The sequence below is a fragment of the Eublepharis macularius genome, chromosome 4, assembly GCF_028583425.1.
Source record: "Eublepharis macularius isolate TG4126 chromosome 4, MPM_Emac_v1.0, whole genome shotgun sequence".
NCBI classification, from domain to species: Eukaryota; Metazoa; Chordata; class Lepidosauria; order Squamata; family Eublepharidae; genus Eublepharis; species Eublepharis macularius.
Window position 1 is genome coordinate 121136773 of NC_072793.1, and position 19943 is coordinate 121156715.

General features: G+C 42.6%; 1 protein-coding gene across 1 annotated transcript in view; it reads right to left on the minus strand.

Moving 5' to 3' along the window:
- Window positions 1-1478: 1478 nt before the first annotated feature.
- EEFSEC (eukaryotic elongation factor, selenocysteine-tRNA specific) overlaps window positions 1479-19943 on the minus strand; it is a 295418-nt gene continuing 276953 nt past the window's right edge. Inside the window, exon 7 of the mRNA XM_054978534.1 lies at window positions 1479-3778. Within this exon, the coding sequence (XP_054834509.1) occupies window positions 3594-3778 (185 nt within the window). The 3' untranslated portion in view covers window positions 1479-3593. The remainder of the gene's footprint in view (window positions 3779-19943) is intronic.

Sequence of the window (19943 nt, forward strand, 5' to 3'; positions counted from 1 at the left end):
TCAGGCTCCAGAGACCACTGGCATCTCCATGGGCAGGACTCTCACTCATGGAGCCAGTAGATAAAACCACTCTACCTGGAAATGAGAGAGCGTGTCTGCAAATGATCATAAGCAGCTATGTGCTCAAGACTAGAAAGGACATCAAAAATATAGGCATTGCAATACAAAGGCTCTCACCAACAGCATAAACCTCAGAGATGTGAATTTAATGAATTTACAACCTGTACCAGGGCCTGATTATCACACCAGAATCATGCTCATCTTTTGGCATGTTCCAAAGGTGGACTTTGACCACAATAGGGGGGAAAATTCAAGAAAATAAGATCCAGTGCAATACCTCCCTGGATATGTGCACCATCTATCTCTAAAACAGAGCCTGAAACTTGCATCACTAGATGGAGCTGACGAAACCTGCAAAATCATCCCTTATGTTGGTGGAAATTTACTGCACAATCCAAACCAGAATGAGACCTCCTAGAAGAACTGATAAGCAGGTAGAGTAGTTATGGGATTCCTTGACTTTGGGCCTAAAGAAGAGTTGTAATCAAGTTGTCCTTGACACCATTACACATGCTCACAGACTGCCATAGCTGGTATATGCTGCCCAGCACAACCGGAAAAGACCAGCCTGGCAGCACAATCTAATTGCATAGGCCAGCTGATGCCTGAGGGGCACTGTAAATCCCCCAGTACTGAACCTAATAGAGCCAGATGCAGACATGAGAGGATGAGCAATGATATGCTCATATCAGTGAAGGTTGCACTGTCATCCTCAAGATCAGCAGTAGCTACACTTTTTGAAGCTGCAGGACATTATGCCATTGCTCAAACACATAACACAGCCTTCCAGAGGGATTGGTTAATACTTTAAAATCTCTGCCCATTTTTGGCTTACTTGTTTTCCTTAGCTGGCTAAAAACTTGGCCCCGTTTTACTTTTTGCTTTGCCAATTTGTCTCTTCACTCCACACACCAATAAATTATGTAGGCACAAACATCTTTGTTGCACTGATGGGAGTAGGAAAGTACTAGCACTGCCTGTGATCACATAAAGCCACACCATACAAACTGACTTGACAAAGAGGAGTTTGAGAAGTATTCATGTTGCTTGGTAATAGCCTGTGCCTCTCAGGCTTTTTTTTGTTTCTCATCATCTGAAGAGAGGGTGGTATAAAATCAAGAAGGGAAGAGGGAATTAATATCGTAATTGCATTTTACTGAGAGTTGGTGCACTGCATTGATCACAATTATGATCTGGTTCAAATTCCAGTCAACATTGAGTTTAGTCAGTGGTTTTAGGGCAGAGTATAATCACCTCAGCCCTGCACCTGCAATATGAAAAATAATAGTAATATTGGCCTACCTTAGAAGATTGTTGGAGAGATTACAGAGATGTGACGTGCTTTGGGCACATGGGAAAATAATATAGGGACAATTATGGTTGTTAGATAACTATTAATTTTGCAGAAAGGAGGAGATACTGATCTTTACAAGAGAAGAGAGGAGATAAGTTAGAAACATAATGTAACTGATAGTTTGATGTTAGGTTTTGTTTAATCTAATATATATTATCTATTTTACTAGTGTGTTAAGACAGTTAAGAATAGAAAAGGGGATATAAGTAGTAGATTCAGACAGTGGGTTGGAAAACTGTTGGAAGTCTTAGATTACGGGGGGAGGGAAAAGGGTGGGAGAACAGGGAAGTGAGGGTTTTAATTGAAAATTTGTAATATTAATTTTTACTCACCCAATAATTTTTTTTTAAAAAAGGAAACATAATATAACCACCAAGTACTATTTTTAATGTTCAAAAGAACAGAAAATAAAAAGAGCCTTGACTGCAAAAGTCTCATATGGTACATATTCTTTTCATCTGTGTGACAAAAGAGAGATCCATACACAGCAACATAGAACAAATATTACTATGAAAGTGCATCCCCCCCCCTACAAAGATAATATTTTTTTCCAGTGGGCCTGGTAGCACAAGTCAGACTAAGTTAAAGCTGAATTCACCCATCTAATTCCTCACGGATTATGCTGAAAGCATACCCCATAATCTTCAGGGACGTGCTAAAGCTTTGGCGGGGACTCACTCAGCAGAAACTGCTTGAGATCAATCCACACAGCACTTTTTTCCATTTTGATTTAAAGGAACACTGTCCAAACAAGGTTAAGTACCAAATTCCTGAAGATGCAAGGCGACTTAGCAAGAAATGCCTTTGTGGCTATTATTCCCTTCCCTCTCTCCATTATTGCCAAAAGCCATTTTTTAAAAACCACATATGATTTTTCATAAAAATCACATATGATTTTAAGTTAAGCCATACTTAATTTTTTCAGAAACTATGATTGAGAAAAGAAAAGAAAAAGTTGGAAAATAAGAAAATCAGTGATAAAACATGACCAGAGTGGGTAATGTAAATGCATTTCCTGATGAGTAAACTTAATTAGAAATGATAAAATGGCAGACATTCACTATATCAAAGACACTGTGCCCTTTTTGCCTCAAGGGATGCCGATTGATTTGTTGCTGTACATCAATAGTCACTCCATGTTTCACTGGAAGAACACCCCCCCACCCCCCGCAATGGTGCTGTCTGTTGCCCAACTGCCTTCTACCACCGCAGTCTTGAAGCTCAGTACCTTTAAGCCATTATTCCATCCCAACTACAAAATAACCAGCATAACAATTTCCACCCACAATGCTCTTGTAAAATCTCAGCTGGGAAATGATGCTTTACATGGTTTGAAACAGAATTGGCTCTGAACAAAACTGGCCTAAGAAATTAGCTTGATTTTCTCATGGCTACTATATTGATAGTGTATTGACATGAGAACCCCAATTTATGTCTGAAATTTCTGTATGTTTCTATTCTTGGTTCTCATCACTGTCATTGTAACTAACATGCTGATCTGAAGTATGTTAATCTGAAGTAATCTTTTGGTTTAGTTTTCATAATATGACACTTTGGTAAGAGATACTTAGTGGCATTAATCTTCAACAGGACTACTTATAACACTAGCTCAGAATTGCTTATTTTCTCAGCTTTTTCAGAGGAAAACAGATTCCAAAAGTTTGCATAAACGTATTATACAAAAGCAGTTCTTGAAACAAGAAAGGTTAACAATTTCTACCATGAAATTACATACATCCCTGAGGATGTTGTTCTGACACTGAAGCCAGTTATAAACAGTATTCAAGATATAAATCTCATTTACAAAGTAATCCCTGCCATAAAAACAACACATCTGGATTACTAAACGCAAAATAATTTACTTTCAGTATACATTGTGGTAACATTTTGCCTTCCCATTAAATGAAATTTCACTTTTTTGTTTGATTTTCTATCATGAACTAAATGAAAAAAATCAAGTCAAGAAATATGATCTATGAAAACAGCAAAACAATTTCAACGGGTGGCTTCAACCTACAGGCAGTGGACTGGAATGGCAAAATCAAAATATAAGCCAGTTGAGGACAGCAGCAATGATGGGGCTTCAGTCTTCGGTCCATGGGAATTGTCTTGTGTATTACCAAGACGAAACCTTCCAAAATCCAAGGAACTGCCTTTAAGAGGACACTCCTGAGTTTTCTCAGGACTGAATCATTTTCTTCTGTGCATCAAAAATGTATCTTTTAAAGAGAAGAGTGATATGAACAGGCTGGACTGAGTCAACTTTGTTACTTTCATCCTCTTTTGCTGGATCCCCCTCCCCTGCCTTGGGCTTCTTCTTGGAGGTGGCAGTCAGAAGTGCCTTTGTTTCTGGCCTCACCCCATCTGAAAAGAATAAAGACATGTATTAAAAAAGGAACCACCTCTGGGCAAACATTTCAAAATTATTAGTGTCAATCTCAAAGCTGTTTGAACGTGAGCTCATCCCCACAGCATTCCAAAGTGAGAACAGCAGTCCAAAAAGCCAGGAAAATTGCCAATTCCACCATATCATTTAAGGCCTTCACTGAATAAGAGAATAAGATAGCCCTGGGAAATGAGTTGGCTACGTTACACATGGACACACCATGTACTCCAGCCTCTTCCTGAATCCCTCTATTAGCATTCAGAAGTCTAGTTTGCACAGCCAACATATGAGGTTACAACCTGGATCTGGGCTGCATCACTTCTGTCTACCACCAGCAAGGACTCACAGAACATTGAACATTTTTTTTAACCCTGAACACAAAAAACAAGGTTCTAGCCTCAGCTGCTCCTTGACATGCTATTTTTCTGTTTTAAAAGAAAAACGCAACAGTTTTGTACCACGAGATTCTCCCCCGTCTCCTGCAGCTGGAAGTGGTAAAATCCAGACACAGGTTACTGCCTCATCTGTTGCTTATGAGACTGCAGTCCACTATCTTCAACCTACATCTCCTAATACTAAAAAAAAAAAAACCCAAGGGTTACATATTTTAATAAATTTGGTAAATACAGGATCAAGAGATCTGGTTAAGAGAAATTTCTATTATTCTCCTTCTTTCAAATATTGAACCCTGTGGAAGTATAACCTTCTTGTCTCTTGGTACGATGTATGCAACTACCTTGCCAAGTGGTTACCAGCACACCATAACTTACCACATCTGTATTTGCTCTCAGCCAGAGCTGTGGGTCACTGGTTGATTGGGGACATGAATCCTTCATAGTCTGGGTATGTTTGATAGCCTTGATAGTCAAGATACATAGGAACTGTGTCTTGCTGTTGATAACCAATTCTCACTTTAAAACTATTTTAGTACACAGAAGCAGAGTTACAAAATGTGTTATTTTTCCCTTCTTCCACTTAATGTATGCATGCGAAGTTGCGATTTTAAATTCCTATTAAAGATTATCCATGCAGGTCTAAAAGGGTGAATAGTTATTCTAGGATATTAATTCTGCCTTGTGTTTGCAAACTGTGCTGAAGTCCCTGAATGGAGACCCTGTAATTTTAACTTGTCATACAGAACGCTTTTATAAGATAAATTGGTAGTCCAGTCCACCTCAAAGCAGCAGAGCAGAAGAGAGTAAGAACAATCCAGGGCCTGCACTCAAGGCCTTTTATTACCTCAAATGGATGATAGAGACCTCTGTAAGAGAATAGTCAGTGCCACCTAGCTGAATATTTTGAAAACGTAGTTCTTAGGCAATGAGCCAATTTCAGCTCAGGTATTTCTAACCTGTGGTGTCACATAACCTTATCTCAAACACTTAATCGGCTTCTCTCCCTTCATACTGAAATTCAGAGACAGATTCTCATATCATGGCCTGACAAAAAGATTGAGATGCTTATGATTTACTGGAGACAGGACGTCTACAAGTGCAGGTGATCTGTTCCACTGCAGACAAACGAAATGGTCATTCACAGCTGACTGTGGCAATTCAGCACCGGAAATACTTTTATTTTTCTTTTAGCCTTGTCAGACAGATATATCCACCATGTGGTAGGTGTAGCATATTACAATAGCCTAGAGAAAGGAAGCAGTCACTGAGACAAGGCCAGAAGTTTACCTTTTTTTCCTCCTATACTTATGAGAAATTTTTTATTTATGGCACAAAACTGCCTTACAGATCACATGACTGTGAGCCTTCCATCCTGCTGTTATTTGTTTATGAACTCTGTGACAGTTGCCAGTTGTACAAAAAAGGGTATTATTGGAAACGTTTAAGTGCCACTTTACACAGAACAGTTGAAGTTAAACTTTTAAAGTCTGTACCTAAAATGTACAATATGAATGCAAACAAAACATGAATTCAGTAAGTATACTTTTATCAGAGAACCGTGGCTAGCCATAGTGTCAGACTGAGTACAATCTGTGACAAACGGGCGTTTTTCACAATGTAATATGTGAAATGAGTCTAAGATCATCTAATAAATGCAACATGACAAAGTATTTTAAATCTTTCACAAATTAGTATTTCAAAATATACAGTGTTTGAACCCTTCACACATTATATTAACAGGCATACCCCTAAGATGCTTTTAGTGAATATGTAAAACTGTGATTGCTAGAAACATGCACTTGCAAACAAATGAAAAATGTAGGCACACTTGTTATGGAGCTTGGATTTGCTGCAGCTGCCTGCAGAACATAAACAGTAGCAAACCTGGGTTTGACTTAACTAATGGGCCCGCCACACTCTAGGAAGGGGCCTGAAGGCTTGTGATGCAGCATTCTTGATGCAGCTAAGCCATTATAGACTCGGTCAGTGTCAGAGTGGGAAACTGACTAGGAATCCAGAGTATGCAGTCTTTAGTTTTCTTGAGGATTAGCATGTATAAAACTGCTGGGTACCCATTAGTTTGATCAGCATCTCAAAAGTCTGTCAATTATAGAAATAGATGTTTTAAACTCTGTAAATATGTAGGGGAGGGGCTTGGGGTTCAGTGGCAGAGCACATGCGTTGCATGTCGGAGATCCCAAATTCAATCACTGGCATCTCTGGTCAAAGGAACTCAGCTGGTGGCAGCTATTGGAAAGACTTCTCTGCCTGAGTCCTAGAGAACTACTGCCAGTCAGAATGGGCACATTGAGGTAGGCTGAGAGTATGCAACTGGTCCAAGTCAGCTTTCTCCATGACTAAAAAGCACTCCTAAACTCTGTGCAGTAGTCTCAAGCAATACTGTACCGTTCTCAATTTACTCTGCAAATAAAGACACATAAGTAGCAAATGAACAAGTAGCAAGATTATGATACAACTCCTGTAGCAATTGAGTTAAGCTCTGCAGTATGCTGCGAACTATGCCAGGAGTGAAGAACCGAAGTGGCAGTTTGATAAAACACAACTGGGTGGAATCAATCACGTGAACCTAAAATATATTACAAACTAACCTTGTCCCATGACCAAGTCCCATTTTCAAGACTTGGTGGCTATAAATATTAGGAGTATCTGTACAGCTCTTAATCTAATGACTGCATAAGACTTCGCCATGTATGTTCCCAAATAATTTAAATAGCTGATTGTTCAGCAGAGGGGAATAAATTTGAAAAAAAAAGGCTGCGAGCCTCTGTTCTATTATCCATCAGTGAGTTTATCTGTAATTAGCGTAATCAGCACCTCTTGGTTGTTTTTCTTATGAATAAAAGGCCTCAGTTAAAGGGCTCTTGCACAATTCCCATTCATGAAAACACACTTACTCAGCAAAGGCCCATAGTAATTGTACTATAAAACACCTCTGTGCTTAAATTTTGTGGGCAGCTCCAAACATTATGCAGCAGGCACTACTGCTGTGTGTCTGCTGGTATTTCCATGTAAAGGACGAATGTCAGACACCTGTGTACATGCATCGTTGTGCAACAGTGTATATGCATCTGTGATTGGGCCAGAGTTCTTGGACATGTGTATATGGGCAGTTTAATCCATACACGATACACCAATATATGTTACCCTAACTGGTGTAAACACAGTAATAGTGTTTGCCATGAAATGTGTATAGCTGCTCCAAGTTGTGAAAGGGACAGGAACATAAAGTCAACCATTTACATGTGGAAGGGGATACTACAGAAAGTACAAAGCAAAAGTATTATAAAGTAAATTTTAAAAAGAAAATTCACTCCACTCTGTATTCTGAAATAAAAGGGGAGGAGAGAGGAATATAGGCAAAAGAGTACTTCATCTGCAAGTTTCTACACTTATTCAGGGAAGGAATTATCTCCAAGGCATTTTGTAGCAGGGGAGCTGGAAGAAATATGGTCGTTCCTGCAAGTGAAATCACAGGCTGCCAGCCAAAAGCAGCTCAGGTATTACTGTGAAGTATCTAAATTACTTAATCAGATCTCATGGCCTGTATTCTGCAAACAGATTAGGTGGCTGCTGGCATCGTACCTTGACAAATGGCATGTGGTGGGTTTTTTTCACTCTGGTGCCAGGAGGTCTATGGGCTGCAGAGGCTCTGTGACACCGAGCAGCACAAAGAAGGAAAGCACAAGCAGACAGACGGGGAGGCACAATCTAGGTTTCATCTACCTCAGTGGATTTCTCACATTACACACAATGCATACTTTACATTTTACAAGACCAAGGAAATGAAGGAAAATATATCTCTCACAGAAGAAGACATCAGCCCCTTAATAGCTGAAATGACGGATATTTTTAGATGGAGGTCTAGTTTAACTTACTTATATTAAAGGTCTAATCTCTTTTGAACAATGACTATGTAAGCTTGAATACATAGAGAAATCTGTTCCATTAATTAAGTGCTGCCTATACTGCTTGCATTTGTAGCAAACGTTAATAGATTTCTCTCTCTTTCTCTGTTGGACAATTGCCTTATTTTGCCAACTTGCTAATGGATGAAATAGAAAGGTCCGTGTGTTTAAAAAAAGGTAAAAGAATGTAGCTTTAAAGTTCTAACAGATTATTTGCCCAAATTGCTTAGAAATACCTACATAAATGAATATTATTAATGGGCAGTTCTCTAGGCACAGTAGATAGGAGGGAACTTAGCATATTCTTTCCCAGCTATCGTCTGCTTTTGCCATCAAACATGGATTTGTGCAGCCTCACTGGCACAGGCTGTTTTACAGCAGACCAACCTGTACGGCAATAGAAGCACCACGATCCACACCTCTTAACCCACCATCACATTTGCGTAAACTCTAATCTTTAATCTTCACTGCTTTTGCACAAGTTGCTATGCATCATCTGTGCACCAATCTCTGGTCATGTTGAACCACAGCTTGATTTAAACACCAAGCAGAAACATTTTCCTGTGGGATTCTGCACTTGTAGTATCCCACTTAGGGCCAAACTCCCACGCTGCTTCCTTGAACCAAAATGGCCACAAGAGGTCAGTACATGTGCATTTTGATCCCAGAGGGGAGGGGCTTGTCCTTGGAATCGCCAGTCCATTCCCAAGCCCTGCTTCCCATCACGATACCAAGAGGGAAAAATAACACCCCTCAATTTTTTTTTTATAAATGGAAAGGTCCCTTCCTTGAAGCCAGTGAGAGGAAAACTATCATCCTAACTCTTCATCCGATCCTAGAAGCCACTCCCTCCAAGAAACTCAGGTGGGTAGGACTGTCCCACTCCTGGACCACCAAGAAAGGAAGCTTCACAGTGAGTGAATATAAATCTTCCATTCTCCAACGGTCTTAGGAGTGGGGCAGTCTTTACTCTTGGGACATACAAGAGCAGAGTGCCCCAGGTTGGGTAGTCCAGCTTCCAGGCCTAGAGGGTGTGTTGTGGTACCCTGCTGCTGAATGTCGTCTCTGTGAAGGACAACTTGTCTATCTTATATTTCCTGATGAGAGAATATACTGATTTCCATGTGGCCGCCTTATCATCTCTAACGACTAAAGGATTTATAGGCTGCTGATGACATTGCTTCCCTTGGCGAGTGTGCCCTGATGTCTAGAGGCATCTCCAGACCTCTGGTTTGATATGCCAGAATTATGTACCCTCTGTTTTACCTACTTCGCAAAGAAATGGACACTCTTTGTCCAAAGGAGGACCTCCTGAAAACATATAACTAGTGTCTCAGACTTGTGAAAACAGTTTAGTCCTGCCCAAGTGGAATCTCATGTCTCTATGTACATTAAGATAGTGAGATTCCTTTTCCTTCCCATGCTTTGTATTAGGTTAGAAGGAGGGTAGTACTTTCTGTTCTTTTCTATGAAAAGGTGGAGTTCACCTTCACAAGAAAGTTGGTTGTGATCATAACTTACTCTACCAACTTGAAGGAAGAGGCATGGATCTCGATCTACTGCTAGTGCCTGCCATTCTGACATTTGTCTAGCTGATTTCATTCCCACCTGGAAGATGGTTTTAAAGGTCAATTCCTTTAGTGGACATGAGGTCATAGGCTCAAAGTTGTCTTTTGGATAATGCTCTCAATACCAAATTAAGATTTCATGTGGGGAAAACCGGCAAGTCCTTGGAGGATTCGACAATGAGATCTCCCTTTAGAATCTCTTGCCACGAGGGTGATGTATAAGAGAATGTCCCTTCCTAGAACCCCTAATTGTCAAGATGATAGCTACCTCTTGTCTAAAGGTGCTGGTGTTAAGACTTTTCTTTGACCCTTCTTGAAGGGGGGATAGTAACTCCCTAATTGGCACTGAAAGGTTACATGCCTCTGTCCATGCACTCTTCTGGGAACTTGGTAGGAATTTTTATAGAGTTGCATAGTCCAACCCTATTAGTTGCTTGCGTTCAGCCTCCATGCTGTGAAGCTTGTTGGAGCTGGTCGAAGGTGTGGTATTGCTCCCTGAGTCAACAGGCCCTCCTTCAGTGGGAAGTGCCAGGGATTCATGTTTGAAAGACTCTTCAGGTTTTGAGATCATGTATTTCTGGACCCTAGGGTGCTATTAGTATCACTTCTGCACTTTACTGTGTGATCTTCTGAACAACTCTGTGCAATAGCTGTACTGGAGAAGGCGTACAGGATGTGTGGAGGCAGCTCACTGCTCACAGAGTCTTTCTCTATGGTTTGAGGGTTTCTTCTTGGGCCTTGCTGAAACTGTGGTAGACCAAATGGGGGATCTCTCTAGATAGCATCCATTCTGCTTGGTCTATCATTCTGTCTTAATAGTAAAGAGTCCAGTACAACTTTATTGTAGCATAAGATTTCGAGAACCACAGTTCTCTTCGTCAGATGCATCTTTCAGAATTCAAGGTGATCTTTCGTCTGTATAAACATATGGTAACCTGTGGGAAGATCCTGGGATTCCATTAGACCCAGTCTGATGGCTCCAAGTTCCAAAAGGTTTACACTGTTGATCATTTTTTCTTCAGTCAGATGCCCTATGCTATTCTTCCCTGGATGTTGGATCCCCATCCCCAAAGACTCATGTCCATGGTCATCATCATCCTCTTTGGTTCCCTGAGTGGAATATCATCGTGGGACGGAATGAGGTCCAGCCATCGGCTGTTCTCCTGTTTGAGGAGCTCTGGGAACTAAACTATCTTGGACCTCTTGTGCTCTAATACCCCATGGTACGGTAACAGGCATCTCTGGAGGGCATCCTGATAGGATACCCTCATCCCCAGCCACTGAGCCAGGAGCATCACTTCTGCCTCCTGTCTCCTTCAGACCTCTGTTGTCATTACTGATTCTTTGTTGTCTTTCCTGTGACAGAAAAACTCTGCCTTGAGCAATGTCTATCACTACCCCCTGGTGCAATATTTACTAGGTTGGGAGTAAAACTGGTCTTTTCTTCATTGACCGTCAATTTTATTGTTTCCACCTCTTGTAGTAGGGATGGAACCATGACCAAGATGTCATTCGGATATGGGAAAGGTGCCACTCTCTGCAGTCTAGCCATGCTATCAGTGCTACTACGATTCTGGTGAACATCCTGGATGTCGCTTTCAGGTCAAAAAGAAGAGCCTGATATTGAAAAGTGCCTCTGAGAGATAGATGGAAGCCCGACAATCTCCCTTCTGAATGGCAGTCATGACAAATTTGAGCCTTTCCATTCCGACCTTTCTGCCTGTTTTATTTGACCAATTCTTTTGAATCTGGAGGAAAAGGGCCCAGGTGGCACAGAGTTCAATTCCACTGATCACAGTATCCAGCACCCACCTGTCTCTTACTGTTGGCTGCCAAGGGTTTGCCAAACATTTTAAGCACCCTCCAATCACCATCGTGCCTGCTGCCTTGGTTTAGACCATTGGTATTCTGGCCCATTGGTATTCCAACCAGATTTGTTGAGGGAGGAAGTACTACCCTCCTCTTGATGTTTGGTCTACTTTCCTTTATCCAAAGCTTCTCCAGACAGGTTGATGTCTTTGAAGGGAACTGCAGTTACTTTGGCTTTGGGGGAAATGGTCCATGTTCCAATTCCTAAGCTAAGTGTTGTGCCTGGCTGCCTGAAAACCATGGTTCTTGTTGACCACTGCATAGCATATAAGAATGTGTAAAGACTATTCCCAGGGCTATTTTCTTAGTTTTGCCCTTCAGGTCTTTAAAGGACCTTGCTGCTCACTGCAGCCAGGTACTGAGACCAAAGAGAATGTGGCTCTAGGAAGGAGCAAAGTTATTGCCAATGCTCTGAGGGATGTAGCAGAAGTTTCCAATTTTCTGTACATAGTCAGTTCAAACCACCTGAGGCGGGAATCCTTAGGTAGTCCATCCTTGTCAATGGGCAGCACAGGATTAGATGGCAGGCTGGTCACCAGATCATCCACCAATGGCAGCTTGATCCTCTTAGTAGCCTGTGGAATCAATATATAAGACTTGGAAAAAGGGAAATAGAGTACTTAGTTTTGCTAGACTTTCCCTCTTAAGACTTCTACAGGTATAAAGGGCTACTGGAAGGGGAATCCCTGAAGAAGTCCTGATTTTAGGGAGGATTCTCTCCGACCCCATTGTCCTCCTTCCCCTTGGTCTTAAGGGAAAAAACTCCATGACCCTCATCACCTTAGGGAGCCTTCTAGGATACAGCTCCTGGGGAAAACCCTTGTTTGTATCACAGTGACTATGTGTACTAGGGAATTTTCCCTTCTTTTAACAATTTCCCTTTCTTCTTGGATGAGGGAGAAAAAAATGATAGCTCAGGGCCCTCGGGTTGGAGGCTTAACCAAGATTTGTGCTCTTAATGGCACTTGCTTCCTCTTTAACTGGGGGGGGACTCCACCCCTTTACCTTTCTTGGAGTTGGACTCCCCCCCCGCCCCCCGGGATGTACCTCTTGCCCATCTGAGGGTCTAGCTGTTAGACTATTTGTTGGTGAACCTTCAGGACCTCTCTGAATTCCTTCTTATTTTTGTCCTGGGCCACACCAGTTATTATTTGTTAAATAATGACAGCTGCGACTATATAAATAGAGGGCATTTAACTTCTTTCCCCTTGGTGATGGAAAGTGCCATCCAGTCATAGTTGCCTCTGCAATGCTGGTCTTTTTTGGAGATCTCCCATCCAATTGCTATCCAAGGCCAACCCTGCTGAGCTTCTGAGATCTGGTGAGATCTGTCTTGCCTAGACTAATCAGGTCAGGGACTGTGATAAGGTCAGAATTACCATTATTCCCCAAGAACTGCTGGGTACTTGAGATTGAAAAGGGCTGATTTACCCAAGATCAGCTACTGAGTGCAAGCAATTATGGGACTTGAATCAGAGTGCTGATTCGTGGCCCAGTCACTTAACCACAATATTACATCAGCTCACTTCAGGCGTCCTCACCTGACGGGTCCAGACCCTGGACCTTCTCCCTTTCACTAGTTTGTTGAGAAGCACAGGGTTAGGCCGAAGCCTGGGAGTTTGGTAAGTCTAGGCCACAGGCTTGCACTCTCTGAGGCCTGTGAGATGGCTAGGTCTGCCTTTGCTGACATTCTGCCAGCAGAAATTTCCAGGCATCCTTACTTGATGGGTCCAGGCCCTTGGACTTTTTCTCTTTCCTTGGCCTTTTGAGAGATCCAGGAGGGGGCCAAGGCCTGTGAGTCTGGCACCACCAGGTTGCAGATTTGCACTCTCTGAGGCCTGGGAGGTGGCTGGGGCCTTCTGTTACTGACATTCCCACCAAAAGAATTTTTCCAGCCAAAGGGAGAAAAATAAAAGTGAAAGCACACTTCAGAAGTCTTGGCTGAAGGGAGGAGAAATAAAAAGGCCCCCCCCTTTTAGTTGGGCCGAGCTGGCTCCAAGGCTTCTGCTGTTCTTATCTCCTCCCTCTTTCCTTTCACAGCCCCATTCCCTACTGGATCAGTCTTGCTGCAGTTCAGTTGGGCTGCCAGGATTGCAGCAGCTCCTCTGCTGCTGCTGGAGTCTGCTCCTTCCAAGCCTGAGGGAGTTCCCAATAATATCGGTCTCCATGACAGGCTATTGCAGACTCAAACACTGCACCCTCTGGCCATCTGAGGGGGTTCCTCCCAGCCTGAAGGTGGGGGACCTCGGTGGAGTTTTGCAGTTACGGCTGTGAAACCTAGGAGAACCTAGGGACCTCTGGCTCTAACGCTTGCTGTCGCTTCAAGAGAAATGGGGGTGGGATAGGGTGGTAGGGCGTTTCCTTTCCCATGCAAATTCCACACTGCCTGTTGGCCTCAGTCTCCTTGAGTACTGGGATTACAGGCACGTGCCACCATGCCTGGCTCATCTCTGGCAGTTTCTTCTTCACCAGGATCATTGAGCTCTGCAGAGCACTGCTGAAGACGTTCTGCTTGGATGGCAGGGCCAAAAAGACTGGTGATTCCAGGGACCAGCCCCTCCCCTCCAGGATCAAAATCAGTTGACTGACCCTGCCTTTGGAGAGGAGGAGTTATATACCAAGGACTGCCCTGCTCCTAGGACCACCAGAGAATGCTAGTTCCCCAATATCACTTCTGGCTGCAAGTCAGGTCAGGGACCACCCCCCCACCTGACTCATATCACATGTATCTTCTTGTTTGCTCTTAGCTGGCACATGCCACATACCTAAACTACTGTATATAGTATAATGAATTTTGAGAGATATGTTAAATATTCCACAGCCCACTAAACTCTATAAACCTAAGTGGGAAACACTGAGTATGACTTCTACCACCTCATCAGGCATGTTATCTACTGAAGAATTAACCATGCTGCTAGATTCAGTTGGGAACATTGTGGTACTTGACTCCCTCATAAGACATGAGATCTGGTACCTTGGGTAACAGAAGTTGCCCTTTGGCCATCCACAGCAGTCGTTGATACCACAGTTGCCAGAAAGGTGCTATTACAATACATGTGGTCTGTTCTGTTTGCATTTTCCCTGCCACACATTGTATCAATGGGAAAGGTGGGAATGCATAAAAATGGTGTCCTGGCCACTTCATCTGAAAGGGATTCTGTGCCCCGCCCACCTCTGCAGCAGAACATGGAGGGGGGGGCTTCCTGTTTTCCCTTGTTGCAAAGAGGTCTATGTCTGGGAATCCCACAGTTGGAAGATTGGCTGTATGTACCGATCTAGGATTGACCATTTATGAATAGCAGAACCAATCTGCTTAGTTTGTCTGCAACACTGTTAGAGATGCCTGGAATTTGGGCAGCTTGGAGGGTAACTTTGTGTCATACTGCCCATTCCCATATGGAGAGGGCCTCCATGCACAGCATCCTGGATGCTGTACCCCCTTGCTTGTTGACGAAGAACATGGCTGTGCAATTGTTTGCGAGTATCTGCACATTTGTGTTTTCTATCATATCTGCAGAGGAGGTAAGTTTGTAACAAATCGCCCTTAGTTTCAAAACATTGAGTGTAACTTTCTCTCTTACCTCAACCATATATCATGGACTTCAAGATGCTGGCAACCTTCTAATGAAACATCAAAGGTGACAGTGATATGCACCAACCTGAAACTAAATTCAATCCCTCTCATAAGGTAAGAGTTGGAAAGCCACCATTTCAGTGACTCTATGATTAATCTAGGTATGGAGTACTTTTTTGCTTGGGAATGTTGTCCTTGGTTATGGACTGACAGAAACCAAAGTTGTAGGTATCTCATATGCATTCTTGCTAATGGTATGACTGCTATAGTTGCTGCCATCAGGCCTAATACTGTCTGGATTCTTAATGCTGACTGAAATCTACATGTCAGGAAAGAAGGAATCTGTATCTTCATTGCTCTCTCCAAGGGCAAGAATACTTTATCTTGATCAGCATCTAATGTTGTACCCTTCTAGCTGGGTTCAGATGAGACTTATTAAAGTTAATAATCAGATCCAAGAGTTGACATGTCCTGTAAGAGTAATATGAGTTTGAAGGACCTCGCTTGAGTGTACAGTGATTAGCCAATTGTTTAAATAAGGATAAATAGAACACCCTTGTGTTTTAAGAAATGCCACCACAACTGCCACACAGTGAATACTCTGGGAACTGTTGCCAAACCAAACGGTAAGACTCAATATTGGTAATCTTATCTCCCAACTGAAATCTCAAGAATTTCCTGTAATTCTCACAAATTGAGATATGAAAATACATGTCCTTTAGATTAAGGGCCACAAACAAAGAATCGAGGGGCAGTAATTGTAGACTTATAAGGAGGGTTACCATCCTGAAGTTGTGCACCTTGATAGATTTATTTAAATCTCTCAAGTCTAAAATGGGTCTGTAACCCTCATCTTTTTTATTCACTAGAAAAATCTCGAATAGAACTCTAGTCTAGATTCTGATCATGGTACTTTTTGCCCCGCTCCTTTATCAATTAGTACTAACAATTCCAATGCCAGCTGTGGTCATGTGTGTGTTGCCTTACTAGGAAAACTCAGAGATGGCTCAAACTCAATTTCATAACCACTAGATACTATCTCCAACACCCAAAGATCAGTAGTAATATACTCTCATTCATAAATGTACTGGGTGAGCCTATCTCCAAAAACCACTTTGGAATCATAGCCTAGTCAAATTGCTTCTGGCTCTGCAGCACATCTTTGGAGCCAGAGGCTTGGTTCCCTTGTCACTTCTTATGGGGTGTGTGTGTTTATGTCTCTATTATTGCCCCTGATTAGTCAGGGTCGACCGACTTTGAGGATACTGGTGGTCAAGCTGGTATTGATATTGTCTTCCCTTATAATGTTTCTGCCACCTGCTAAAAGGCCTCGAGCTGGACTGCTGGAGGGAAAGGCACCATACGATCTGGCTGTTTGACGAATCTTTTGTTTTTGTGAACAGTAGTCACCAGTCTTAGTAGAAAACAAAGTCTGCCCCTCAAAAGGTAAATCCTCAACTCTGCTCCTGGTTTCTATAGGTAGGATGGTGGATCACAGCCATGTGTGCCTCCTCAGGACTACTGCTGATGTCAGTGCTCTCATAGAGGAATCAACCATATTCCAGCCAGCATTTATTTGCTGCTTCAACAGCCTAATTGCCTCCTCTTGGATAATTCTGGCAAGTGCTCTTTGTTGTTCCAGTAAGTGCTCATTGTAAGCAGCCATTTTATTCCACAGGAATATCTGGTGGCTCCCATAATAGCAGTGTAATTCACTATTTTGATGTTTAACACCGATGAAGCATACACCTTCCTACCCAGCGCATCAACCTTTTTGCCCTGTTTGTCTGCTGGCATAATGTGCTTCTTGCCTTGCTTTATTTGCATTTCCTCCATAACTAGTGACGAGCACGGTGGATGGGTAAAAAGGAAAGAGCAGTTGTCCTCCTTTGTTTTATACAGCTCTTTGGCCTTTTTAAGATAGGTGGAATTCAGGCTGGTTTCTCAAATAAAGTGGTCATCATATCCAGAAGACAATGTTGGCTGGAATACCAGAGTATAAGAGCTGCAAGATCTTACCCTTAAGTTTAGGCTCAGTAGAAGATATATCAATATGTTAAGGATTTTGCTATTCTCAGCATTTGTTCCACAAAGAGGCAGAAATCATCTGTGGGGAAAACATGTTCCCTGTTCCCAATGGCTTTATTGGGAGAGGGATCAGAAGGGATGTTAGGGCTCCTTCTCATAAACTGCTCCAGTTCGGATTCTGGAAGGTGGAATGCCATTGCTGACTTAGGTATCAAGTGAGACAGTCGAGGTCCAGGAGCCTGATATTCAGACATGGAGCTGACTGACTCTGTGGTACACATCTTCTCAATCAGTGCCTGATGTTGAAGTCCTGTAATGTTGGTACCAGCAAGGGCATCCATGCAGGCAACACTCTTGGTATATATTTCTACTAACCCTCAAGTGCAACAGATCCAAGGGGGGTTGTACAATCTTGCCTTCCTGTTCAGACAAGTAAGCCGCCTTCAAGTGATGCAAAGGCATTTGAGGGGTTTCAACTTCCTCCACTGCATCTATTTTGAGGCCAATAAATGGCCTCTGCTGAGGGTTCTCCATCTGTTTCGAAGTGTGTCTTGACTTTGATCTTGTCTTCTTCCTAGGAGCTGTGGCTGCACACAGCCTCTCTCAACTCCAAAGATCTTGACCGATCGGCTGCCGGATTCAAGAGTGATGTAGTCAAAGAGTGAACTCCCCTGGTCGGCTCTAATGGATCCCTTGAGGAGGACCTCTGTCGGATCTGAGGGGAGACTGTAAGATCTGAAGCCACCATAGGAGTCGGTATCAAGCTTGGCTTCAAGGTTGGATCCGAATGTTCAGCGAGTGCAGAGGTCTTTGCTGTTGGGCTGGTTATTAGTTTAGTAATTTTGCTCACTCTCTCCTTTTGTCTCTCTGGAGGTGGAAATCAGCAACATGAAAGACACAGAGAAGCTCCTACTGATGATCCTGACTGGCCGGTGACAAAGAAGGAACTGAGCATCAGGGGGCATGCTCTACCCAGATCACAGGCGTTTTTCAGCAGGAAATCGCCATGCAGGTGCTCTGGGAGGAGAGCACCCTCTCTTAGAGGAAAAAAATCCTCCAGCTGGCAGGCCTGCATGTGTGCAGTCCCCATGTTGAATTACACAGGAAGACCGACAATGAACATTAGTTCTAAAATGCCAAATGGAAAAGTTTCAACATCCCTGTCAGAACACCCTTGTCCTAGCTAAAGTCTAGCTTTGCTTATTTTAACTCCTTTCTGAAAATATATTGTAGCCCAGCTTTTTATAATTGCAATGCAAATTTTCATCTCTGGCTTGTGTACGCAACTGAGTATAAACATACGCAATCAGAACTATTTGGAATTCAAATTACACACAACAAAAAATGGGCCTTTATTTCTTTAGGGCACAAAACTGCAAGAAATAGCAGAGGTTGTTTTCAATAATTCTTTAACCATCTAGTGCCTGATTTTCATATCTTCTAAGCAGGGCTTGCCAGAAAAACTCAAAGCCTGCTATAACTGGGTTCTTAAGCATCCCTGGATGTTTCGTTGGATGGGATAGTTTTCTCACCAAGATTCTCTTTATTAACACAATCAACACAATCAGTGTTTTGAATGCCAGATTATCAACACAATCTGATTTTAAACGACATTGTGTGTGCGGGCATACATACATCTGTCAACCAGAGCAGAGCAGAACAGAGCAGCAGGCTACATAGATAAAAGGTCTGACAGAGCATAAGGTAGCTTCATGTGTTCATAGGAGACTGTTCCATGCTATTGTTACATATTGATGGAAGAGGTAGAAAATGCTAGAACAGAAAAACTAAACTTGGGTTTCCTGGTGTCAGTAATTGGGATGGAAGAAACACCATTATCTAGATGAGCCAAGGTCAGATCACAGACTCATTTTCAGGTGATGGCAAATATTGCCTGCAAAGGTAGCAAACTGGCAGAGTTTCCATAGGCATAACGACTTGTATGTGTGGAGTGCAACATTTTGGTTCTCTCCTCCATGACAGCCCAAAATGCCCTCAAATATCCTACTCCTAGGGGAAAGGGGACTTCCAGGACCAAGATTTCAGGGGACATTTTGAGCTGCTGTGGGTATGGGGAAGTCCAGGAAGTCACGTTCTGTGCTTGGAAGTCTTTGCACCCACAGAAAATCACACTGGATCCAACCCAGTATTTCCATTCCCAGCTCAAAATCTGAACAGATAAGCAAAGAAGTTGGTGGATCCTAATCCTCATTTTTTATTCACAGGCTGTTTTAGTTAATTTTCTCCCTGTGTATAGCTTTTAATTACATCCTAACCCACCCACATTCCATGCTTGAATACAAACAAAGCCTCTGCCTCATTATGCTTAAGATCCAGTGTGCCTACACTGAGGGAACACTAGAGTGGACTGCAGGACTGTATGCCTCCTCACTGCAACAAGATCCTCCCTTTAGCTTCAACCACAACTGACACAAACAGAATCTGAAACAAGCCTGCACAACTTGTGAGCCCCAGCACAAAGCAGCTTACAAGCCATATATTGTGGCTTATCAGATGCTTGACAACTCTACTATTTATCAATAAAAAAGAGAGTTATCAAGCTCCTGTTGGTGGTGGATAAAGACTGCCAAGTCATAGCTGACGTACGGCAACCACTGCTGTGGTTTTCAAGGCAAGAAACTTGCAGAGGTGATTTGCTATTGCCTGCCCCTGCATAGCAACCCTGGTCTTTTAAGGTCTCCCATCCAATTACTGATCAAGGCCAACCCCGCTTAGCTTCCAGACTGGGCTTTCTGGGCTATCCAAGTCAGGGTGTCAAGCTT